Source organism: Gopherus flavomarginatus, chromosome 11, assembly GCF_025201925.1.
Source record: "Gopherus flavomarginatus isolate rGopFla2 chromosome 11, rGopFla2.mat.asm, whole genome shotgun sequence".
NCBI lineage: Eukaryota > Metazoa > Chordata > Testudines > Testudinidae > Gopherus > Gopherus flavomarginatus.
This window is the reverse complement of record NC_066627.1, coordinates 23,676,983-23,704,172: the sequence shown is the minus strand read 5'-3', so window position 1 is coordinate 23,704,172 and position 27,190 is coordinate 23,676,983. Positions and strand designations below refer to the sequence as shown.

Here is a 27,190-nt window from a genome sequence, read left to right as displayed (position 1 = left end):
CAGATCTCTGGGATCCTCCCACCTCACAGGATCCTAGAGTTCAGGCTACAGCCTGAGCCTGATCATCTACACTGCAATTAAACAGCCCCTGAGCCCGAGCCCCGCGAGTCTGAGTCAGCCACAGGTTTTTAATTGCAGTGTAGACATACACTTGGGGCAGCTCCAGGCCCCAGCATGCCAAGCGCATGCTTGGGGCGGCAAGCTGCGGGGGGCACTCTGCCAGCACCGCGAGGGCGGCAGGCAGGCTGCCTTTTGCGGCTTGCCTGCAGAGGGTCCGCTGGTCCCGTGGCTTCGGTAGACCTCCCGCAGGCGTGCCTGTGGAGGGTCCACTGGTCCTGCGGCTTCGGTGGACCTCCCGCAGGCGTGCCGCCGAAGCCGCGGGAGCAGCGGACTCTCCATAGGCAAACCGCCGGAGGCAGCCTGCCTGCCGTGCTTTGGGCGTCAAAATCCCTAGAGCCGCCCCTGCATACACTAAAGGACTCATTCAGTGCTGATTTACGCTTTGTGCTATTTCACTGACTTCAATAGGGTTGCAAATGATTCAAGTCAAACAGAATGTGGCTGTTAAAGAGCTATGGGTACGTATAGCAGGTCAAAATGACAGGTAAAGGGAGAGAGGAGGATGATAAGAAAGATACAGAGATTCTCAGTGTGTTTATTTTAGAATTGACAAGGTGCTCAGATACCATAGTCATGAGTGCAGTATAAATGGAACAGGAGAGAGAGAGATACTAACTACTTTTTACAACCATTTGAATGGTGTAAATACCTTGGATAGAGAGGAATTGTGTGTGTACCAGGGCCCAGCTGGAATTAATGGGATGAAATTAAGTACAGGCAAATGTAAACTAAATAGCAGGAAAAACATCTGATAGTTTACTATCAGAACATGGAATAGCCTGTCAGGGAAAGTGATAGAAACTCATTGACTGAGAGACATTTAAAACTAATAAATTCTAGAAAACATCTTTTAAGGCCTGCATTGGCCCAAAAGAGAGGGACTGGAAGATCTAACAGGGCATTTTCATCGCCTACTCCTACAACTCCATGTTAGACCCTACCCATCTGAAATTACTCGGAGGCAGCCGAATATTGGTAACAAAACCTACCCCAACTCAAGGGCTTTGAACAGTGTCCATGCAAAGTGCAGGACTGGCAGCACCTTCTACAGAGAAAGGCAGGAAGCCCACGAAGAGGGGTTCGAACTGCTGCAGTGAGAAAGCAGCACACTCATTCCCTTCTTCAAAAGCTGACTGAGGTTACCAACAAACACACATTTGTTAAAGCTTGATATGTCACCGTTACAGGTCCCGATTCCTTTTGGCCCTCATCAGACTGCAGTGAGGAAGCCCAGCTACTGGGTCCCCAGGTGTTTTAAGCTTTTGGCTCCTAAACAGAGTCTAGCCACTGCCCCAGTCTTGGGGTTCCTAGACACATTCTCGGGGTGCAAACCCTGTGTCCAGCATTCCTTTCTGAGAGCTGGAACCTACCATCCACGTGCCTAATCACCCTTCAGACTCCCCCCCAGCTTAAACACAGCCTCTCCCAGACCTCCACCCAAAAGTGTGAGACTTCTTGGTTACCGTTTAACCCTCTGAGGAGTCTTGTGGCAGTTGTGAAGCAAATAATGATCCTTCTTTGAATCCTGTTAGACTCCTTGACTTCCATATTATCCTGTGGCACCAAGTTCCATGGGTTAATCATATGTGGGAGAAAAAGAGTATTTAGAGCCATCCTTTCACTTCCCATAATGATTTAAAACATTTTCCCTACTGTTTTCTTTTTTCTACCTCTGGCATTGAAAAGCCTCGCCAACTACTTAAAAGGCAATGCATGTCCAAACAAACAAACAAATAAATAAATAAAAGCAAAGAAAAAATAAAATTCAGTCACAGCTCTTTACTCTGAAAATATTAAAGTCTTGGGAGCACAAGAAATGGTGCTTTCTAAAGGATGCTAAGCATTCTAAAGATTAGAGTGCAGTGTGCAATTAAATGTGTTCATAAACCTTTTTCAGAATACCTAAAATCTTACTTCTGTATGAACTTAAGGTCCTCCCACTGGGAGCTTACTAAGTGGTTTACTTTAAACCTGTATTTCAAATATTCCATACCTTTCACTTTTATAATACTTCAACATATGTTAACAGTAGCAGAGTTAATAGTAACTGACTAATTTTAAACCTATGATTACTGGGCTGATTTATATAGTAGCTTCACTTCACAATACTGTGAATCATGCATATGGTAATTGCCAAGTTCAATTTTAGCTCTGTCATACTGAAGCATTAGTTTTTATGCCTCAGCTGTTCCCTCCTCCATGCTAGAGAGGTAAGTTGATAATGCAGTAGTTTTCACTGTTAAATATCATAATATTATGATACCCTATGTCAGATCCTTACAAGCTTTGTGAGCTGTACGTCATCTATTAACTAAATACTTTATAAAGATAAATGATTGAAAAGGATTTTATTATTCTAACTTGCTCAGCCTGTATCCTGCACACTGAAACATTTAATTTAACCATTTAATTCATCACCAGAACTGATGTGCTCCAACAGCACCATATGCCACTTAGATACATTCATCATGATATCGTGACAAAAGTGGCAAAGGGATCAAATCAACAGTTTCATTAGAACAAATATCTGAGGTGAGATTTCCTGCAGCAGAGTTAAGCATAAGCAAATCCAGAAAGCACAGACAATTCAGGACCAGATCCTCCAGTGACTTCAATGGAGCTGCACTAGTTGAAGATACGGCTCTAGGAGTTTAAGGCACTTGAATACAGAGAATTGTTACTGTATTATCTCACACATTATTTTAAAAAGCAACAATGCCTTTCAAGTACAACAGGTTCAAATGTTTCTTCTTGGTCAGGCCAGGTAACCCCCAGATGACCCCAGGACCCCTTCCCCCACCCCCACAGGGGGGCCCACCATGACCATGGGCCCCTGCTCCCCTCCCCCCCAAGAGCTAACACTGTGACCACTGGCAGCAGAGATGAACCCGTGCTTGCAAAAGTGGGAAGCGTTACGAAAAAGATCTAAAATATCCCAGGCCAGAGAGACTTGGCCCTGGGACCCTCCCACCTTGCAGGGTTGTGGAGCCCAGGCTCCAGCCCAAGCCCAGAAGTCTACATAGCAATGAAACAGCCCTGCAGCCCAAGTCCCACATGCCCGAGTTGGCTGGCATGGGCCAGCTACAGGTGCTGGTTGCTGCATGAACAGACTCTCAGAGGGATGGGAGGGTGGCGCAGGATGCAGAAATACCAGTTCTGTGCATGCTGTGGGCTCCGCCACTGAAGGGGAATTCTCAGATGGCCAGATCTGGTGGCCTTCCAGACCCTTTGCACCAACAGAGTGGAATCTCTGAGAGAATCCGACATTCTGTCTCTTTCAGTGACCCTCAGGCATTTTGTGTACCAAAGAAGTGTGTTCAGAAAATACGAACTTTGCATCAGATATTGCAGTCATGTGCTGGCCTTTTGTCATCTCCATTGACTGCTGCTGAGATTGGCACAAGCCTTCCACTCAGAACTGAGCCTTCTGAGTATTCTGTTCTCTCCTTCTGCTCTAGTCATTAGAAAGATAACAGTGGGGAGGATCATTACAAAGACAGTGCATGTAATTAACTTGCAGCATTTGGTCCAGGACAGCTAACTTTATCACCTTTTTTCATTGTATTTGGTGGTGACGAAAGGTGTCAGACCAGCCACACTAGCAAATAAAGTCTTCTCTTAACCCACAGAACGCAAACAGCACAGGCAGAAGCACTGCAAGGTTTCCCCACTGCCTACTCCACCACAGGTCCAGATTTAAATCACACCCGTAAATGTTGTATTGTTCTCTAATGATTTCTTTAACATTGTGCAAACTCTCCATTCAAGAGGAGGAGGAGTTCCTGCACAGCAGCTCTCTAATAGCAGGATAGTCTTTCCACAGCAATTAACAACAGCTCAGGTCAAACACCAGCATCACTGAGTGCATAGGGAATGCAGGATCATGCTACATTCTTGGAGAATCCTACAAAGCTAAAAGCTGTCTTATCTGTACAGCGCCTTGCACAATGGTTTCCAATGGGGCCTCTAGGCTCTACTGGATTACAAATAATGAATAAATTGTAATAATATTTCTAGGCCTCGATCCTGCAACAGCATGCATATTGGTAGAGCCTTGCACTCATAAAATTCCAGTGAAGTCAATGAGGCTTCACCCACATATATGGTGTTACAGAAATGGGACTCTAGTGTATGAGACACACACAACTGCATACAGGGAAATCAGCTGGGGAGTTTGCACACTAAAAATAGATATCTACCATAATAACAATGCTTAGCACTTATACAGTATTTTTCCTCTTCAGAACACTTCATAGTCATATTTTAATGGCTCCACACAACACCACCATAAGGCATGGAAGTATTATCTCCATTTTACAGATGGAAAAAGTAAGGCAGACAGGGTGAGCTGCCACAGTACACAAAAATAGTCTGTGTCATACAACATAAAGAGAGCCCACATTTTGAATGTTTGTATTGTACCACTTATTTTTATATTGAGATATAGTTAAGGAAAAACCCAAATTGCAGGAGTAAACGCTCTCTAGATCAGAAATAATTAATACTTCACCAAAGGTATCATAGAGATATACTGAAATATGGAAAGGTTACATCTTAAAAAGCAGCAGTAACTTGGTTTCTTCCTCAGGAACTTGGCTCCTTCCTCTTCCAATGAATGTTGCTTACACAAATGGTCAACAAACAAGTCATGCAACACTACAGGCTTCCTCGCAACAATGCCCAGTTAATTCCAGTTTTGAATGCAAGTGTTTTAACCAATTTCATCACTAAAGCGAAAGGGAAGGCCGGAAAGAAAGAATTACATAAAGGACCACGTTCTCCACCCTGTCCCCAGAGATCTGTCTGTGATGCACATCCCAACATCAAACTGTCAGCTCCCAGCATTCAGTCTCATGGGGGTTTATTTGCTCCAGAGAATGAATTCACTATGCACTCAACCAACGTAAACCCATGAGCTTTAAAATAATATTCCCTGATAGATCGCCACATCCATAGTTTTTCCTGTTTGGGATTAATATTAAAAAGATAAGTATAATGGTTACTTTTTTGAAACAAACAAACAACAAAAATGCATATTGACTCTCTGCCCCCAAGTGATTTCAATTTTTCTTCCCTCTTTCATTGAAATATCACATGTATCACAGTTTTGCCAAATGCATTCTATATAAGATGCTGGACATTAAAAATATGACGGTATAAAGTCCTTTGTCTTCATGACACATGGAAAGACTCCTTTTAAGACACATGCTTCATTCCAAGCTCTCCTTTCCCTTATTTTCTGGAAAAGCAGAATTCTAATGGCCTTCTAAAAATAGCATCCTTTCTAAATTATACAACATGAAGTACTTGACAGTGTATTTGTACTTGGCTTTGAATTACTGCTAGACGTTCATTTCTCTCACCCATCCCATCATAGTCTAAAATTATCCGACCAGATTCTGATCAGTTATATCAGTATAAATCCAGAGTAACTCAATGGAAGTGAACAGAGTTACTCCAGTTGTACACTGGTGTAACAGATTGGTAACTGACCCTTTAAGTGAGTCCTCTGTCATCCTAGAAGTTGAAGCAAACAGAGAGTTAAGTCCTATTTTACAGCTCTTGTAATTTCATATTACATTCAGGATAACTGCACCTGGCTCTAGCTAGCACTAACAGCTCTCTCTTTCATGAGCAATAGAAATCATCAAATTATAGAAAGCAAGACGCACAGCAGCACTAGCCAACTTTTGCTGGATCCCCTAGCAGGTGCACTATAACCGGCTTTGAAGTGAATCGACACATCAGACACCCACAAGCTATCTCATGCACCTACAGAGTTATTGTGAAATTTATTGAGAGAGTTGCTGTGAGTTCTCATGTTGAGTCCATTTTGTTCCATAGTATTTAATGGTTACAGGACAGCTTTTGCCCAAGTTCATGGTAGCCTTGTCTTTACCTTGGATCTTTTTTGTCTTTGGCCCAGAAGAGCTCTCTTTTCATCATAAACTGGGCAGGAAAGTGTCACATGTGAGTGATTTTTTAAGTGTTAGTTTTACTAACAGGCAGGGAAATATCTGCTGCTTTGAAATCCACCTTCACCACAAAACTCACCGTGTACACTACAATAGTGACTATTTCCTTCTTGAGAAGCTCAAGTAGTTGGGCTGGGCATGGAAGAGATGGCTCTGCAGACACTCTATGGACACTACTGCAGCCCTCCACTTCTCTTGTGCACCCCAGCCGTAACAGAGGTGAATATGGTGAATTCCATAGCTCCACCGTCACCCTCCTGTGACGCACACGGATTGCCCAGAGAGAAGGACTCAGCATCATGCAGGGAGTGGGCTTGTGCTATTCAGAGCTCCCCTAAAGCCTGATCTGCCCAATTTCCACTGGCAGGGAATGTGCAGGGCAGGAGGGTAGGTTTCCCTCACAGTGCTGCAATATCTACTGTAGAATATGTACCACATATTCCTCCCACCACTACACCCTGTTCCCATTGCCTGAGGACTAAGGGCACCTCTCTGCTTGAAAGTGTTCCTTCTCCTCCTTTTTTCTATTTGATTTACACCGCTATATACAGCAGCAAGGCAGGCTACTCCACACACTGCAACTGCATCTCCTTAGTGCTACAGCCAGGAACTGGAGGGACTAGCCCTGCATTTAACACTTATTCAAGCCTTGACCTCCCTGCTGAGACCAATATCAAGAGACCCAATTAAATGCCTCCCAAACTGGCACTACCTCCCTACATTACACCAGTGCCGGGCACTACTTTAGGGAGTTGGCTGAAGCATCACAAGTTACACCACTGAGAATCCCTAGTCTATACAAGCATTTAGCAGGTTAATGCATTCCTTGGATATTTCCCCCCTAGTAAATCTTTTGTTCCTCAAGAACTTAATTTGATTATAGATAGTACAGAGAAGGAAAAATAAAGAAGATGAGAACTCAGCAGAAAAAATTAGTTCTGTAACTAAATCCAATGCTAAGCATTATGTTAGAACAAAAAAGGATATGATTAATTCACTTCTGCTGCACTGTATGTGGGACACAGCATTATTTTTATGAGTCACACCAGCCGTTCTCAAAATGAGGTGCTCACACCACTGGTGGTACATGGCTTGGCTTAGTGTATAGCGCGTGAGTAAGAATCCATGATAGCTACAGTGAACCGAATTACAAAAATTAGATGTGGCACACTAGGCCTTAAAGACTGAACTACAGAGCTATCAAGTAACTAATACATCTCGCATGTACACAATTCTTCTATCAAAGCAGTGGGCCACATCCTCCCCTAGTGTAAAAGAGCAACTCTACGCAGAGTCAATGGAGCTATGCTGATTTTTACCAGCTGAGGAGCTGGCCTATTATTTCTTTTACTTTGTGGCACTGTGGATTGACTGGAAACCAAGAAGGGAATTATCAACCTGCTAAAGGCTAAAGCATTAGCCTCTTTGCTCCGGAGACAAATTCTGCCTTCACTAACACCCATACAGCTCCACTGATTTTTGAGGTTGCATGAGTGTAACTGAGCATTTCCAATAGGTTCACATCTTGTCTTAAGTCAGAAGTGGAAATGGTTTTATCCTAGTCCCTTATAGAAGTTCAACAGCACCACCAGGCCAGTTCAATAGGAATCATTTCTCTCTAACCCAGTGGTATCTAAACTGTGGTGCATGGAGCACAGAGATGTGGCTGGTTACTCAGCACTGCTGGCTTTCCTACCTTTTTTCCCCTCTAGCAGCCAAATCCCATTAAGAGACATTTACATTACAAATTCTACTAATACCACTTTTCCGTGTAAGCAATTGCTGTAGTTTGCCACAAAGATGTTATTCAAGCACCATTGGGAGGGGAGAAGACTTATCCAATCATGCATGGCAGAGGTGGTGCCCAGCAAACAATTTATTTATTAAAATGTGGTGCCTGACATGAAAATAGCTGAGAGCCCCTGCACCAGTCTAACGGAGAGGCCCACATGGAAAGGTCATGGTAAGCCTCAGTTCAGAGTTGTGGTAACTCACAGTCAGAGCTGTGTTTTTTGCTTCAGTCTAAACTATATGGCCCTTCGTGAGAGTCAGTTAAAGAACTTGTACCAGTATTGTGGCATGAACTCCCTCAGATCTCAAGCAGGAGACACGGAGCATCTTGTTCTAATGCCAAAAATTAGTTTTAATGTGCAATGACTGTGTTCTAGAAGCAATTTAAATCCCAGCCTACAGTCACTTATGGTGCTCGTTCATAGCTCAAGCTGAAGCTACCTGAGATAATAGAACTACTTATTCAGATTCCTCTGAATGACATTACTGATATCTGTTTTCTCCCATTAGTTGCTGAGTCAAATTCATCTGCGGTGCAATTCTACTGAAATCAGTGGAGTTAGCACAGGGGTGAATTTGACCCAGTGTGCTTAGCAGTGTCTGCTGTGAAAGTGTTAGGTTGTGATTCGAGGCTTACATAACACCATCAAATGCTCAAGTGGTGCTAGCAAGGAGGAACCAAATATCGGAACCGCCAGACACAGCAAGCAGACACGTGCCACACCAGCCCCAAAGCAGGAAATATGTGTATAAGATGCAATGCTCAGATAAAAGAGGGAAAAAAAGGAAAAAAACTGGATAAAAAGAGAGAAAAATGGTATGTATTTAACAAGTCATCTCCCTGCTCAGTCAGTTCTCTGAACTCAGTGGTCTCTATTAACCAAGGCCTGGTCATTGTCAAACTGTGCTCTGAAATGTAACAAAGCAGAATTTTCTTCTCACTTAGGGCTTGATGCTGCACTGAGTAAGTTGTGAGAGATGATAAGCAGGTTCAGCACCCAGAGAAGTCAATCGGAATGGAGGGTGCTCACCAGAGTCCTGTGACTCATAAAGGTCCACCAGTAACTTTGTCTAACACTGCAATAAAAGGTTACACCATTTAGTTTCATTGCCATAATTATCAGAGATCCATGAGGCTTAGATAAGCTTACTCAGGAAAAATAACAGCAGTGTTAACAGTATTAAATGTATAATTACACAAGCTCACCTTCACTTTATTGTTTTTAAGCAAATTTAGTGTGGGTGCGAGGTACTGGACTGATAGAACTGGAGACCCTGTTTATCCACAGAGCAAACACAACAAAAGCAGAACCAGCACAAGCTTCCCCACATTGCCTCGGCACTGTGCCCCAGCTCTGACCCACAGTGGCCACCATAGGGATAAGGGCAGCTGATTCCCAATGGTCTATTTAATCCTTGTCCTTTCTGCTGAAACTGATCACAGAATGGCCCATTAATACCACAGTGCATGGAACTTATCTGTGGTGCGGATACCTGATCACACAGAACTACACTGAGATGCACCAGCGCTGTTTCACATAGCTGCCTGACCAGCTTCCAATGATGATAATATTTGGTTACTGCTAACCTGAGCCCAGTTTGAACCAAGAACCTAGTGCTAGAAGGCTCTGTAGTGGTTCTTAAATCGCCAGAGCCATCCAGCTTTCACTATAATGTTGACATTCAGTGAGAAGCTCTCAGAATCACCCCTTTCCAAAACAGAACATGCTTTCCAAGCTGACACACGTCACTATGACATTTTACATCAAGTTGAGGATCTGACCCCACGACCCAAAGAGAAGGATGTTGAAATCCAAGCTGTCTCATGTAACTAAGGCAACTTGGAGTACTGCTTTGCAGCTAATGGGCACCAGTTCTCTCATTTTAAATAATGTTATACAAGAGGGTTCTAACACTAAAGGAATCTAAATGAATCAAAACACTTCAGGTTAACCCAAAAGTAAGACATGGAAGTTTCCCTGAAAAACTAGATTTGTCCCTCCTGGGATTTCCTGTTGGCAGCAACAACTAGCTCAGCTGCCTGCTTGAACCCTTCATATACCTCCAGAAAACAAAGATTCACAACTTCCTTAAGAACCTTGCATTACTGGAAATATAACTTAACATTCCTTAATTTGAACATAGTGCAGAGGAAGTGTGTATCCTGGATTTTGAGAACATAAGAATGGCTATACTGGGTCAGACCAAAAGGTATATCTAGCCCAGGATCCTGTCTTCCAACAGTGGCCAATGCCAGGTGCCCCAGTGGGAATGAACAGAACAGGTAATCATCAAGAGATCCATCCCCTGTTGCCCATTCCCAGCTTCTGGCAAACAGAGACCAGGGACACCATCCCTACCCATCCTGGCTAATAGCCATTGATGGACCTATCCTCCATGAACATATATTTAATTCTTTTTTGAACCCTGTTATAGCCTACCATGAATTCTAGAGCAGCAATATAATATTTTCTGTCTTATTATCTATCCCTTTCTTAATGATTCCCAACATTCTGTTCACGTTTTTGACTGCCACTACACATTGAGTGGATGTTTTCAGAGAACTATCCACAGTGACGCCAAGATCTCTTTCTTGAGTGGTAACAGCTAATTTATCATTTTATATGTATAGTTGGGATTATGTTTTCCAAGGTGAATTACTTTGCATTTATCAACACTGAATTTCATCTGTCATTTTGTTGCCCAGTCACCCAGTTTCGTGAGATCCTTTTGTAGCTCTTCGCAATCTGCCTGAGACTTAACTAGCTTGAGTAGTTTTGCATCATCTACAAATTTTGCCACCTCACTGCTTACCCCTTTTTCCAGATCATTTATGAATATGTTGACTAGGACTGGACCCAGTACAGACCCCTGGGGGACACCACTATTTACCTCTCTCCATTCTGAAAACTGACCATTTATTCCTACCCTTTGTTTCCTATCTTAACTAGTTACCAATCCATGAGAGGACCTTCCCTCTTATCCCATGACAGCTTACTTCGCTTATGAGCCTTTGGTGAGGGACCTTGTCAAAGGCTTTCTGAAAATCTAAGTACACTATATCCACTGGATCCCCTTTGTCCACATGCCTGTTGACTCCCTCAAAGAATTCTAGTAGATTGGTGAGGCATTATTTCCCTTTACAACACCATGTTGACTCTTCCTCAACAAATTATGTTCATCTATGTGTCTGACAATTTTGTTCTTTACTATAGTTTCAACCAGTTTGCCCGGTAGTGAAGTCAGGCTTACTAGCCTCTAATTGCCAGGATCACCTCTGGAGTCCTTTTTAAAAACTGGTGTTACATTGGCTATTCTCCAGTCATTCGGTATAGAAGCTGATTTAAATGATAGATTACAGAGTATAGTTAGTAAATCTGCAATTTCACATTTGAGTTCCTTTAGAACTCCTGGGTGAATACCATCTGGTCCTAATGACTTATTACCGTTTATCAATTTGTTCCATAACCTCCTCTAATGATACCTCAATCTGGGACATTTCTTCAGATGTCACCTAACAAGAATGGCTCAGGTTGAGAATCTCTCTCACATCTTCAGCCATGAAGATCGATACAAAGAATTCATTTAGTTTCTCCGCAAAGGCCTTATCGTCCTTGAGTGCTCCTTTAGCATCTTGATCGTCCAGTAGCCCCACTGGTTGTTTAGCAGGCTTCCTGCTTCTTATTTACTTTAAAAAAAAATGTTGCTATTACTTTCTGATAGCTGTTCTACAAATTCTTTTTTGGTCTTCCTAATTATATTTGTACATTTTATTTGCCAGAGTTTATGCTCTTTTCTGTTTTCCTCATTGGGATTTAACTTTCACTTCTTAAAGGATGCCCTTTTTGTCTCTCACTGCTTCTTTTACTCTGTTGTTTAGCCACAGTGGCACTTTTGTGGTTCTCTTACTATGTTTTTTAATTTGGACTATATATTTAGGTTGAGCCTCTATTATAGTGTCTTTAAAAAGCTTCCATGCAGCTTTCAGGGATTTCACTTTTTGCACTGTACTTTTTAATTTCTGTTTAATTTACCTCCTCATTTTTGTGTAGTCTCCCTTTCTGAAATTCAATGCTACAGTGCTGGGCTGCTGTGGTGTTTTCCCCGCTACAGGGATGTTAAATTTAATTACATTATGGTCACTATTACCAAGCATTCCAGCTATATTCACCTCTTGGACCAGATCCTGTGCTCCACTTAGGACTAAATCAAGAATTGCCTCTCCTCTTGTGGGTTCCAGGACTAGCTGCTCCAAGAAGCAGTCATGGGAGTTCATGGGAACTCATGGAAGTTCATTCTTTCTCTCCACTGGTGAAAATACAGGACTAGGCCTTCAACTAATCCTAACATATATGCATAATTTTAAAGGCCAGTTGGTAAGTCTCCAGTTTGGACTAGTTTAACAGGAAAGTCATGAGAGTGATATTCTGCTGCCTTGGAAAAGGGAGGAGGGCTGCAAGACTTGGAGAAACTGATCATTTTTTTCTAAAATTAAATTGGAAATAAGCCCTAATTTTTTAACAATGAGGGTAATTAACCATTGGAACAACCTATCAGGGGAAACAGCTGACATTCTATCTCTCAATGTCTTCAAATCAAGACTGGATGTCTTTCTGGAAGATGTTCCAGCCAAACACAAGTTATTGGGCTCAAAACAGGGGTAACAGAGTCAGACTAAATCATCTAACAGCCCCTTCTGGCTTTAAAATCTAGGGCTCTCATTTTCACTTCTGTACTCACTTCCTCTCAGACTATCTATGCTCATGACCTTTGCAAAGAAACAAAACTATAACATGGAAAGTCACATACATTGGGAGAGTGCCCCTCCAGTGCCAGATCAGGAGCTTGTAATATGCAAGTATTTGTACAGGAAAAAGCTATTCAAATCTGAATCAATTCTGGCATGTTTTCCAAGGAATCAGATGTTTCGTCTTTCATTAGTATGGACTAATGCCCTTTTTATTATTAAGTTCCTATTTACCATCTGATTGAAGCCATGACCACCAACACTTGTAGTGTATAGAATTACAAATCCAACACACACACACAGAGTTTAATGACATTTTCCTTCCTGCATCTCATACCTAGGAAGCGCCAACAGACCCATTTTAAAGCAATCTTTGGTGTATCCAGACCAAGCTGCATTTGGCAAATGCAGACAAATACAACTGCCAAGTCACGCTACGTACAGCAGCAATGAGACTACCTCGCACGTGTAAGGCCCAGCTCTTGCATCTGGCTCCAAAGGCAGACCCTGTGCCCACCAGAAAGCCCACTGAAGTCAATGGTGAGGAGGCATCTGTCCAGGCTGGGCCAGTTGCAGGACTGGGGCCTAAGTCTGTTGATAAACTGCATAAGAGATTTCAGTTCCATCAGATGAAGGACTGACCAATATAGCCCAGTGAAGACTGAGTTCAAATGAGCAGAACATCTATTTAGTTTGCATCCACATGCACACAAAGTTAACTATTTGTTACTGTACTTTCACAAATAATTAAAATTTAAGAGAAAACTCCAGCTGTGTTATTCATGTTAGACTTACTAGCAGGCTACTCTGCCAGGGAAGAGAAGGTCAAGTTACCGCCATTCTAACAAAGAGTCTAGGACGTGGTAGGCTTAAGCAGCTATAAAGATTATAAATTTTTCCCTCTTCAAAACCCATTACTAAAGTGAAATGGTGATTGAAAATAATTTTCAAAGGCCAATGTTTCAATCTAATTTAAATCAAATCCCAAAAAGCCTCTATGCGCTCTCTGGCCAGGTAATGGCTGAACTGCCCAATTTTAGTCAGATGGCCTCCCACAATTAATTTGCCACCTTGATGTAAAACCAGAGGTTGTCAATTAGTTAATAAATAACAAATGTGCTGTTAGTCTTCAGCTTACTTTATGACCACACTGTCTTTTCTTCAGTGCAGGCTCTTTATCTTAAAATTTTTTTACTACTTAATAATGAAAACATTGCTTTGGTTTTCTTGGCATACAGTAAATGTTTCCTTGGTTTTAAGATTTGTCAGGTTCAAAAACAACATGTCACCACTGTCTGTCTGGCTTAGAGGAGACCAGACCATAATTCCAGTGCAGGTTCCTAAATATACACAGACTGAAGTTTGGGTGACCTCACTGTCTGGCTACAGGGGTCACTCCATGGCTCTTGTTGGAAGGGTTTTCTTTTGCTGTTTGATCTTCAATCAACAATGCTTATCACTGGTAAGGTCTGCCAGCCATTTTTGAAAGCTTGATATTTTTAACACTACATTCTTCTTCATTTAATGTCCACTATTTACAGACAAGATAATACACGGGGGGGGGGGGGAGCGGAGGAAGAATTACCTTCCTGATTTTAACATGAAACCACTGGCAAGCAGAGCTCATAAGTAATGGAAGCGACTATTAGTTCCTAGTGGTGATGACAAGCCACATTTTTTTGTGGTCGAAGTGCCCATTTTTCAATTTTTAAAGTATTTCTACTTCCCCCCCTCCAATTACATCCAAATGCTTCCCTCACCCACCCCAAGTGTAGAGACGAGCCAAGATAATTCAATTAAACTCTATTCCAGCTCTTGACAAAGAGCTTTCTTAAAAGTTTTCATAAAATTATAATCACTTCCACATTGACTAAGTCTCTTTCCTGCCGATTAAAGAATCTTGGGTACCCTGCCCCCTTTACACAATAGGGTTACAAATCAGCTCCCCATGGGATTCTCTAGAAAACTTCTATTATGAGATCACTCTTTTACTCCAGACTAGTGCGGTTAAAATGGCTCACCTTATAAAAATGCAATGTTAAGATAAACCTCTGTAGAAGATTAGAACCATTTCATATTCTCCATTGTTTTATTTCTTTGACAGAGAAAATGTTTATCTGTAAATTAGGGAGCAGTGATGGCATGTAAAGGAAAAAATGAAGTCAATTAATACAGTGCTGGCAACTAGTGCCAGACAGACATCCCTTGAGCCTGAGCACGTCTCCAGAGAACAGATACAGATGCACAGGCACCGGCAGTGCAAGCCCCACACACACTATTCCTTACCATTGCACCTCACTCCTCATTTATTTATGCTGATGTAGTGCCTAGAGGCCCAGTCAAAGACCACGACCCAGAGAGCTCACAATGTAGGATTAGTCAAGACCCAAGAGGCGGGGGAGGGGGCATGGGGGTCCAAAGCAAAATAAAAAGAGGAGTAAATCCCTGTGCTAGAGAAACCATCTTTAGGGGTGAAAGGGTAGTCCAGTCTATGTGACCCATTCAGTCACCAGTCCTTCTATTGAGACTGCCAACATAACAGCAAATGTAGTAGTGTAGACACCTGTCTACGTTCTGGACAAAGGCCCACTAACTCTTTTCACACAGCCCAGGGAGCAGCTATTCAATGGGAACAGATTTCAATCAGTACCCACCTGAACTGGCTTTGAACTGAAGACCTGGAAGCAAAAGGTTCCAGAACATACTTTCAGTCCTGTTACTCACCCACCCATTTCCCTTATTTAAATTGATTCTGAAATCAAGAAATATTTAAATGGCTTAGAATCTTCTTTAAAGTATTATAGATAGCCTAGGCCGTACCGCCACCTCTCTCTGGATTAGTGCTAATGGGAATGAAAATTATTTGTGCGGTCAATGTTGGTGTTGCTGTCAAGTTGGTACTGAAGCCAGGAAGTGGTAGGTGAGTTCTGCAGAAAGAGAGAAGGCAGAAGAGAGAAGCATAGAGGAGACAGGGGTCGGAGACTTTGAAGCAAAGAGCCAGGAGACCGAATTTTTGAAGATGAGTGAAGGATGGGTAAGAGTGAGGCGGTCAAAAAGAGAAATAATGGAAATCAAGTTGATATGGAGGGGAATCCCGAACAGATGGAAAAATGAGGCACTAAAGTCGACATAGTAATAACATTTGCTGTTTTCCAGAAGCTCTTAAGGGCTTTCCAAACACTAAGCTTCAACACTACTGTGACAAAGGGAAGAATTATTCTCTCCATTTTACAGGTAGAAAAGCAGAAGCTCAAAACACCTAAATTTTCAGAAGTGACCAATTATTTGGGACGCCTCCATTTCTGGATGCTCAACTTGAATCACCTCCAAAAGCTCCAGTTTGCAGAGAGCAGATGCTCAGCACTTTCTGATAATCAGGCCCCTCTACGGTATCTCAGATAGGGCACCACAAAAAATGGAGCTGAAAATCACTAGTTACTTCTGAAAATGAAGGCCTAAGAGACATGCTCAGATAAAACAGCAAGTCAGTGACAAGGCCAGGAATAAAATCCATATCTCCCAACTCTGACACCATGAGGACCGGAAGCCAAAAGGAGAAAGAGAAAGATGATGACTTCCTCTAGAGGGGAGAGAAAGAGAAGAATGGGGCTATGTGAGTGGAGCAAGAGACAGGCCAGGAGAGAAAAAAGACAAAGCCTCCCCAAGGAATGCAAACAGGAATGGAAACTGTGAGTCAGACATTTTTGGTATATCATGTGGGAAGAAAAACTATGTTAATGTAATCTGTTTAATCCAATAAAAAAGTGCTTATCACCTTCTAAAAGAGCTCCCATAAAAACAATGAACACTGTTCTGCCATCAGACACTGGCATGGGTCAAATCCAGAGTGAGTCATGGAATGACATTAGAGCAGGGCTGACTTTGACCCAGTGGGAGCCGTGCATGCATAGCCAAGGCCACAAGTGTTCCCAATATTGTTTTCATTTTGGAACAGAGTATCTCTGTTTCCATAAAAACTCCGAAGTACCGGGGCTATATACTTTGCAACATCCAGTGCCATGGTCCTTTATGTCAGGATAATGTCTAGCAGAGTGGAAGTGATACAAGTGCATTAGCCAGTCTTAAGGATCTTTTACAGAAGTTGATGGGACTGTATCTGTACCAGCAGTAAGTCAGCATTGCTCCATTGGCTTAGAGGAATTACTCACAATGAGCATCAGGCCAGATATTTCCACTTTAATTTCCTTGCTCTTGTGAGGTTAGCCGACCCTTATGAACACAGAATAATCATATCACAAAGAGTGAGAGGGTGAGTTTTTAAGGCAATACAGAAAATCTACATTTTACATTAAGCACTCATGCAATCCAGCCTTCTTGTGACCATGCTATAATTAGAGGTCAAGAAATTGCCTCAGACTAAAAGTCACCTGATTTCCTCAGACAAGGCTTCTCAGAAATAGCTCACACTACCCAGTAGAAACTTATTTTCAAATAATCGTACCACAATAACAATTACTGATATAGGGCCCTAATTTAACACTTACCTAACAGATACACACAGCACAGAGCTGAAATGAAACCATACAGTAGCCAGGAAGAGATTTAATTATATCTACAGAGGTCAACCAATCTATGCAAAAGATTATAATGGAGGATGGATATTCTGTGGCATAATACAAAGATTCAGCCTGCAGGCTACGCAGCAGACAGTTCCATTTTTCAAAGAAGAAATGGCATCCATCAGAACAAAACATAAGAAAGGAATAATAAAAGAAGGGAGGATGCACATGACTAAAATATTTAAATCTACTTATATAAGTGAGTCAGACAGATGATTTAACACCATTCTCAACCACATCTTTATAACAGTTTTGATTATTGCTCATTTCAGAGTACGTTGCATTGTAGGTTACTCTCTCCTACAGGAAATGAATCCCAAAATATAAGCCTTAATTATAAAAAAGGTGTACGGAAAAATAACAGAAGTGGAACATTAAAACTCAAATCTCCCATTAGGAGTTAATGGTAGCAAAATTGGAATCATGGCACCACTTCACCCGTACTTTAGCAATGCAAAATAAAACAGAAAGAAGCCAGAAAAGATGATGTACGCAACAGCTAAAAACAGAAGCCTGATAGTGACTAGATAGAAAATTGTCTAGGAAAACACATTAGCAACATCATAACTTATTTTTAATGCAGAGCTGTTAGGAAAACACAATTATATGCTTCATTTATACTGAAAGATATAATCCAACTTATGGTAAAAGCATTTAGAGCGCTATTCATAAAAAGCATGAACACAAAGGTAACTGGAAAAAAAAATTCATTCCACATCTAGGGGGATGACACATTCCCACCTCTCCTCCACCCACCTCCCTGATTCACAAAAAAATGCTGCTGGCTTGAATAATCTGCATATGGATACAGAGTGGTCCATGCCTCTTCTGCAGATTAATATAGACACACAAGAAAAGCAATGGTGGAACATACAGAAATACTCTAAAATGAAAACAATCCTACTTTACCCATAGTGAATAAAAACAAATAGCAAAGTAGGACACTAAAAGAACAGGGATAGACAGCATAGCATGGGTCACAGGTGTCCTCTATATTAACAATCATCCCTGAAGCTAGCAGGAATAATGTGTGCGGTACACCTTCATAAACCACTATAGAACTGCTCCTTTTTATGAATACAAAGTGAACTACAGTTTGTCACCAGTAATGCTTTTTAGACTGTTCATGCACGGAGAAAGATTGTGATCTCTGTTACACCACTGTCAGTACGCAGTAACTCTAGTGACATCAATACTTAGACCAGATTTATGGCTGCATAACACAAATCAGACTCTGGCCCAGTGATTTTAAGGAAAATGTTCACAGTCAATTTGAAGAATCATAAATAAGTAAAAGAAACTAAGATTTTGATCCATTATCTTCAGTGTGCCAACTCCCTCCTCACCACATGTGCATAAAACTTTTGTGGATCAGGCCTTTAAGGGATTTAATCAGAACTGACCTTTACAACCATATTGTTATATAAACCAGCGTAGTCTTCAAGATATCTCTATTATTCCAAAAGCAACTAGAATAAAGCCTTCTCTCTGCACATATAGCTAGAACAACAATTTCTATGAATGGATGGGCATTCATTATTTAGCTCTGAATTTCTGATTTAATAAAGCCCATGGCAAAATAGAGCTTCAAACACTTTCTACTATGCAGATAGAATGCATAAACCATCAAAGAATATGCTGTAGGAAGCTGGGATGGCCCACTGAGTGACTCAGATAATTCACAAGATTTTAGGTCCTTGCCCATCTTCAGGGAATTATTCAACATTTGCTATCAAGAGGAGTTCCCTGCACAAAGTGAGAATAAAATGGACCCCAAATTAAAAATTTACTGGACATTTTATACCCTAATCCAATATTCCCTCTTGAAAGAAAAAAAGATTTATGTTTCTTCAAAAAAGAACTGGCTTAGAAAGTAAAAAGGAACAGAAAATATTTTATCTTCCAGCATGGTAAAGTAATAAAACATTGAAAAAGGCCAGTGTTTATCACTGCAATTTACAGTGTACAGTAAAAGTCAAAACAAAACAGAATGTTCCATAAAAATATATTCATTAGATTGACCCTGTTTTATACCAGTAGGGCAGATTCAATTTCTAATGAGTGTTTGTTTGTTTTTTAAGAAGAAAATGTTGGTACAAATTAATACTTATCTCATGGCTTGTCGGTTTTAATTATCTATAATTTATGACAGTATATTAACAAAAATTTTTTTTATCAGTTTAAGAACTGAGAAGGCAAAATACAGGGAAGTTATGGTATATCTGAAGCAGCAAAGTAACTAATAGTTTTATTAGAAAGGCTTAGGCCAGTGGTTCTCAACCAGTGGTCCAGGGCCCCCAAGCAGGTTTCAGGAGGCCTCCAAGCAGGGCCAGCATTAGACTCGCTAGGGACCAGGGCAGAAAGCTGAAGCCCTGGTCCCTAAGCCACACCACCTGGGGCTGAAGCTGAAGCCTGAGCAATGTAGCTTTGTGGGGGGCCCTGGGGCCCCAGCAATTATCCTGCTTGCTAGCCCCCAATGCCAGCCCTGGCTTTTATATGCAGAAAACCAGTTATTGTGGCACAGGTGGGCCGTGGAGTTTTTATAGCATGTTGGGGAGGGGGGCTCTGAAAGAAAAAGGTTGAGAACCTCTGTCTTAGGGCATAGGTTTTGATTATGCTATTGACTTCTAAAGATGTTAGACATGTTAAGGCGTCTACAGCTTTCCACTGATGTGCATGCATAACTCCCATTAATAATAATGGGAGATGCACTGAGCAGAGCATGTATTCCTAGTGTTAAAAAGAGGTATGCTCTCTACACCAGGGACTGAAATATACCATGAATTAGACAACATATACTATGTTCAGTAATTATGATTATCAGGTTGTTTGCAAATTTAATATCAATAACTTTTTTATATGCACAGTTACTATTAAGAGGGATCTATATTTAAATTTCTTTATGTAGGAAAATATACAGAAACATACTCATTTACTGTCAAAAGTTCCTTCTAGAGATAAGAGACCAGGGCATTGTCAGCCCAATAACACATCCAGTACATTACAACATAACACTGCATCCTACCGCTCATAAGACAAAGAACAGTCCTGATCCTGCATTCCTCACGCAGGCAAGATCTCCACTATCTTATTCATCTTCAGTAGCAGTTTCGCCTGAATAAAGATTGCAAAACTGGGCCTCTGAATATTACTTATTTTAATTAATGTACCTGAATTATTCATTATATACATACCAACAATTCAGCTAATACAATGTAGATGCTCGCTAAGGGCTCTGGGAGCAGGATGGGGCCCATGGACAATAAAACTGCAATTTACCATGAATCCTTTATACATAATTTACTTACCATGAATTTCAAACACTGTTTAAAAGCAAAGGGCCCATATAAATATTTATTTGAACCAAAGTGGGCACGAACCCAAGATTTTCATGGAGCAGGCAGCCGTGTGTAAAAACCATCACATGACGGAGTGTCAATCATCTTATATGCCACATATGTGGGCTGCCTTGGTCATGTACATAATATATTCACAATAAAAAATAACACACCTTGAAAAATAAGCGGCTTCTTAGAGTCTGAGGAAAATGTATCATAATACACCTAAGCACGTAAAAAACCTTAGCCTGCTGGGGAGATCTGCCCCTCTCCCCAGTAGGTGGCAGCACTAAATGTAGAAGAACTGGTGTGTATGCAGGCGGGGGAGTTGCCAATTCCAGTCACCCATGCCCCAGAATGGAGGGTTGGAATGGGACTGGAGTAGGTGGGCACTCACAGCCTACAGAAATGAGTGTAAACAGGAGTGCCTGGGCTGGAGGACAGGTGTGGATCCACTAATTGTTCCCCTTCCCCAGAAGGAAGGGGGGAAAGAAGAGCCACACAGTGAGGCCAGAATTTGCCCTACATGAGCCAGCGGTCAGCATCACACACAGCTAACGGAGGGCCCCACTCCCATGAAGCCCATTGGGAGAGCTTTAGATGCACAGACAGTCCCTTGCATGTGGTGCTGACATATGCCCCCATTTCATTTATCTTTAAAAGCTCCTATCTTTTTTAAAATGGAAATCCTGATGCATAATAGGCACCTCAATAATTGTAAAAAGGAATTGCAGCTCACTGCAGCACACAGATCAGATCGGAAATCTCATGATAACAATATCATGTCCAGTAAGTGCACAAAACAATTACATTAACATTTCAGGATGCTTTGGGCTAAAGAGTGTTTCCTCAGTAAGCTTGCTGGTTATACTGAAAGTGCCTATTGGCTCAGCCATAGTACGGGCAGAGCTATTGTTATGCTCTCAGCTACAGCTATTTATACACTGAGACACTACACACTCCTTTCAATGTTCATCTTTCTCCACCTACTCAGGGGCGAGGGGGGGAGAAAGGGCCCACCTAAAACTAAAAGCCCTTTAGTCTCAGAGCTTGAAACTTACTTCTAAGCCCCTCCTTATTCACATTATATATTTGCTGAGGTTCTCGATGCAGATGGAGACTTCGAGCACAAGAACCAGCCCATGGAAAAGGAAGTACAAGCCAGGCCCAAGAGTCCTTCCCACCTCAATCTGCTTCAGCCCAGACTCTCATCTAATAATAGAGAAGAGAGATCATGCTGAGGAGCTGCCGCTCACCCACAGGTCTGAATTAAGGGTTAGAGGAGTAGCAGGTGGAATGCGGCACCACATTACTGCCCTCTCTTTATTCACAGTGAACCCAAAAACTCATTCCATTTGTAATGGCCATGAGTAGTGATAAACTCTTTTAAGATATTTATTCCCTCTTCCTTCAGAGTTTACACCACATCTGCCTTCTCTGTGTCGATATCTGTGTGTGTTGTTCAATGATGAGCACACTATCAGCATTAAACACAGTGCATATCATGATGGGTGGAGGGGAATCTGTATATGAAGACCAAGAGTCTCATGAAAAGGTAAGATCTCACAGGCGGAAGCAACCTTCTGTTTCAGAGGAAATGAGCACACATAAAGAGTATCTCTCTGTGGAATGCCTGGGAAGGTGGATCTACAGAGAAGAGTGGACCACCAGTAACTGCACAACAACTTGAGCCTGCAGTGTGCAGAACAGGATAGGAATTCAGACACACAGTAGCTCAGTCTGTCCCCACAAACATACCCTGGAGTAGAACCAGATGATGCACACCATCTCCTGTTCATCTTGCTCACTTTTTAATATTAAAATTAGTCACACTTGCATCTTTCTGCATTTGATCCATAAAACAAAGTGGGCCAAATTCAACCCAGTGGGCTCTCACCTAAGGTAAAGTTGGCCCACTCTACATAAGCAAATGGCATTTGATAGCTCAGGAGAAAAAAATTCTAAACATCAGGGAAAGGGTTAGTATTTTCCCTTCTTCCTCTGCCTGTCTTAAGATCTTCAGTAGTAGTGACAACAGCAGCACCTGGTGGCACGGTCAGTACCCTGTATGTTTCTCTGCAACATCACATTCAGCTTGTCAGCGCAAAGGCTAGAAATTTACTTACTTATTTTACTCTATTAGAAAAAAGTAGCTCCGTCTGTGCTATCAGAGCATTGCACTCACAGCAATTCTCTCACTGGATGTATTAACAAATAGCTCCAAACTGATCATGACAGTCTAACCTGCCAATCCCACTGTTGATTCCACAAAAATGGGCCCCACAGAATTTTCTCCGTCACTCAAGTCAAAGTTTTTGGAAGCACATATTAACTTTTACATTGTGACTTTCCACTACAGGGCACTCTGCTCTCAAACTGCCACAGGGAGAGCATGTCATTCAAGTTATGGACAAAAGAGCACTGCCCCAATTAGAGCTTTGAATGAATAACCCATGCAGCATCTTCTACCTCAAAAAAACTGGAGAACAAGCTAATTTCTACAATCTTTTTAATAATAATAAATACAGCATTATTATTAATAATAATATTAAGACAAGCAGTGTTTTAGAGTTGTAGCTCTCAGAGTCTTCTGCTTATATACTCCTGGACACCCAAGCTCTCATGTGCTTTCGCAATTGATACTTCTGTACTAATGAAAATTTATCTTCCTTCCCGTACAGCTGTTCGCCCAATTTTTAGTATTTTCAGAGGAATCTTGTTGTTTAAAAAACAAGCACAACTAGCAAAAATTGGGTAGAAGGAAATAATTTCCAATTAAAATTGGTAAGCTTCGGGGGAAATTTCTGGGCATTTTAAAGAAATTATAGTATGTTAGTAAGTCTAATTCAAGTTAAACAAGATATTTAAATGATCCAAACAGCAGAAAATGTTTAATACATAGTTTACAAATGAATATTTATTTGCTAAGTCTTTAGAAACCATATTGCTTTTTTCTTCACTTTGATTCAAAGTGTTACTGTTGAAAAACTAATGGGCATTCTAGCTGCACCTCTGAAACATTACAACTTTCACTACTTTCATTAACTTTTTAAATATGAGCACCAGAATTTGACAATATGAAACCCAGACCCAGCTAGGCATTCAAGTTTATCCATATAAATAATCCTCCAAAGGTTTTACTCAAAACTGTTTTGTTACTAAAATGTTCAAGTGTTTTCCTCAAACCCGTGGAGCAGGGTGGCACTGGCAGAGAACTACTTGTCCCTCGAGTGCTGAATCCATCTATCACTGCTTTATCCTCTTGCTGCTCTTGGATGAAGGATTATTTCCTAAAATACCTCTGGCACTCTCCAATACTCCACACCAAATTCCTTGCTAGTTACAAAAAAAGGGTGTTTATCCGTGCAGCAGCAAGTGGAAAAATCTAGGTTAGAAAGATTGCTACGCTGCACTGTAACTCTGATGAAATACACATAACTCAGGTCTGTCTGCTGTGTTTAACAGAAGGGGCGGATGAGAAGGCGAGCGAGATACTGACAAGTGAGAGGGCAAGAGCCCGGAGTCCAAAGCCAGAGTTCCGAAAAATGCAAACAAATGTCCCAAGAGCGGCGGCCCAGCAGCTACCCGCGCCGGGGAAGCCAGGTTTGCAAAATACAGGAGAAACCTGCCGAGATCCCTTTGGGCAAAGCATCCCCGTGGAGAAGTGGGGAATAAATACACCCAGCAGCACACCACGCTCCCACACTCACCCGAAAGCGCCTCTCTCCTAGCCCGTACATGCTCCAGCCCGACCCATCGCTCGGCGCACCAGAGCCACACTTCCAAAGCGAGCCGCCGCCCGGCCGCACGCAACTCCCCTGCCCGTCCCCACTCACACACACACCCCCCAGCGTGCGCGCTGCTGTCGGTGTCTCGCTTTGTTTTCCCCTCCAGCCACAGGGGTGTTCGCAGGCAGCAGCCCCGCGGGCGCGAGGGGGGCAGAGGCGGCCCGGCCGCTGCCTGCCCCCGGCTCCCAGGGGCTCGCTCCCGGCGCGGGCGCTGCTCTCGGAACTAGTTTTGAAATTCCCTCCCGCCGGGCGCTGGGGCTCGGCCGCCCGCCCGCGGCACTGGACTCCCCGCCGGGGGAGTTCGGCCCGTCCGGGGCGGCGAGCCCCCGAGCTTGGCCCGCGCGCGGTGACAGGTCCCGCCCGGCAAGTTTGCCGGCCGGGCTGGGCGCACGGCCCAGAGCCCCCCGCCCGCGGTACCTTGTTGCAGTGGTAATAGTCCAGGGGGCCCAGGCAGCCGGGCTCGGCCCCGGGCAGCGAGGCCACCGCGCTGGGCGCCGAGGGGTAGAAGCGAACGTCCATGGCGGGGCGAGCGGGGGCGGCGGCACGAGGAGGCTCCAGCGGGCATGGAACCGGCTCCTCCGGCGGCGGCGGCTCTGCCTCTGGCTGGGCGTGCGGCAGGCAGGGGCGGGGCGCGGCGGGGAGCGGGGGGCAGAGCCGGCTCCTCTCCTCGCTCGCTCGCTATTGTTCCAGGCGCCGAGCCGCGGAGCGGGGCTGGGACGGCCCCTTGCCCGCCAGGGAGAGGGACTGCCGCCCCCTGCTCCCCACAACTGAAGAGGGACTGGGACCCCCACCCCAACTCCCCCACGGGAGAGGGGCTGGGACCACCCCAACTCCCCCACGGGAGAGGGGCTGCCCCCGAAGCTCCCCCCACAGGAGAGGGGTTGGGACCCCCGACCCAAACTCTCCCCCCCACAACACACACACATAGGAGAGGGGCTGACAGCCCCTACCCCAACTCCGCCCATGGGAGATGGACTTGGACCCCCACAGGATTGGGGCTGGGACCTCCCAAAAGGAGAGGGGTTGAGACCCCTCCAACCTCCACCAATCCCCCCAAAAACTCCACCACACAAAGAGAGGGGCTGGGACTCACACACACTCCCAACCTCCCTCACACTGGAGAGAGACTGGGCTCCCCCCCAAAAAAAAAAAACTTCCTACAGACAGGAGAGGGACTGGGATTCCCCTATCCCCCAGAGAGTGGCTGGGACTCTTCCTTACCCTCCCTAACTCCCCCAAAACAGGAGAGAAACTGGCCATTCCCCCTCCCCACCCCAGCCTCCCAACAGGAGAAGGAGTGCAACCTCTTCCTCAGCACCCTCCAGCAAGGGGCTAATATTTATGCACACACACCCAAAAAAGTAAAGGTTCTGGGACTCCTCCTTTCCCCCAAGAAAGAAGTTGGGACCTCTGATCCTCACTCCTAGTGGTGCTGGCACTCCTGCCTCTCCCACTCCTCTGAGAGGGTCCAGTTTTGTGCTCTCCACCCCAGACCTCCAAAATCCTTAGGTCTCCACCTACTTCCAATCTCTAGAGAGGGTCTGAGTCTCTTCTGCCCTCTCCCTACAAAGATCTGAGCAGCTGTTTGCACCTGCACTCCTAAAAGGGGCATATTTTCGTTCTACACTCACCATAAAGAGGTTGAGCCTCCTTATCTCCTCCCCCTTCAGGAAAAGGAACAGGCCCTTTCTCCCTGCCCATCCCCCAGGAACATGCCTCAGGTCCAAAGCTTCTCAAGTGGCTTCTCATTCTGGGTGCCCCAAGTTCAGCTCCACCACTGACATTTTCAAACACCAGGGCCTAAAATCAGGCACGTTCAGTCACAATTAGTGACCCACTAAGTGGCCTGATTTCTAGAGATTCTGAGCACCCACAGCATTCAGTGACTTAAGTGGGAGCTGTGTGTGCTCACTTTTGAAAATCAGGACCCCATGGGTGTCTAAAGTTGGCACCCAACATTTAGGGGCTACTTTTGAAACGGGGAAAAGGTCCAAAACTCTCCTTCTTCTCTGTGCATCCCAAGGACAGGTGCTGATCTTGGTCCATTTCATCTGAGTCACTTGCCCCACTCACCAAGGAATGGGGGTGACTGTCCCACCTCCATAAGTCCCACACATACATTGGTTCCTGGACATTCCTGTCTCTGTAACAGACTCTGACTTTCACAAGGGTAAAGCTACCATGCAGTTTCCTTCTAAGTACCACATGCTCACCTATAGTTCCCCTGAGCAGCATTTCTGGGAATCCTCCCCTTTTGCAGAAGGAATGTCCATCTCTCCCTCAGTCTATCAGAGGGATGAACCATTCATGAGGAGGAGCTGGGCAATGTATTAAGGGGCAAGACCCAGCAGATATAGGCTACATAGATCAGATGCTAGACCATGTACAGTAGAACCTCGGAGTTATGAACACGTTGTGAATGGAGGTTGTTCATAACTCTGAATAAAACATGGTTGTTTTTTTAAAAGTTTACAACCAAACATTGACTTAATACAGCTTTGAAACTTCACTATGCACAAGAAAAATGCTACTTTGAACCATCTTAATTTAAATGAAACAAGCACAGACCCCGTTTCCTTACCTTGTCAAATCTTTTTTTGTAAACTTTCCCTTTATTTTTTCAGTAGTTTATGTTTAACACAGTACTGTGCTGTACAGTATTTCCTTTTTTGTGTGTGTGTCTGCTGCCTGATTGCATACTTTTGGTTCCAAAGGAGGTGTGTGGTTGCCTGGTCAGTCTGTAACGCTGATGTTCATAACTCTGAGATTCCTCTGTATATGGTGAGGGTTTGGACTGTGCATAACAGGCTAGTCCCTCTGAGGACAGGTTGACCATGGCCATGGGCTGAGA

The 27,190-nt window shown here is 43.3% G+C and overlaps 1 protein-coding gene across 4 annotated transcripts in view; it reads right to left on the bottom strand.

Moving 5' to 3' along the window:
- Nucleotides 1-24,906, bottom strand: part of TOX2 (TOX high mobility group box family member 2) — a 259,226-nt gene extending 234,320 nt beyond the window's left edge. The window contains exon 1 of one of the 4 annotated variants that reach the window (XM_050917362.1): nucleotides 24,757-24,906. In XM_050917362.1, coding sequence (XP_050773319.1) covers nucleotides 24,757-24,858 — 102 coding nt within the window. In that variant the 5' untranslated portion in view covers nucleotides 24,859-24,906. Of the gene's footprint in view, nucleotides 1-24,261; nucleotides 24,346-24,756 lie in introns of those variants that run through there. The other 3 variants (XM_050917365.1, XM_050917364.1, XM_050917363.1) reach the window with 3 other exon arrangements.
- Nucleotides 24,907-27,190: the final 2,284 nt, after the last annotated feature.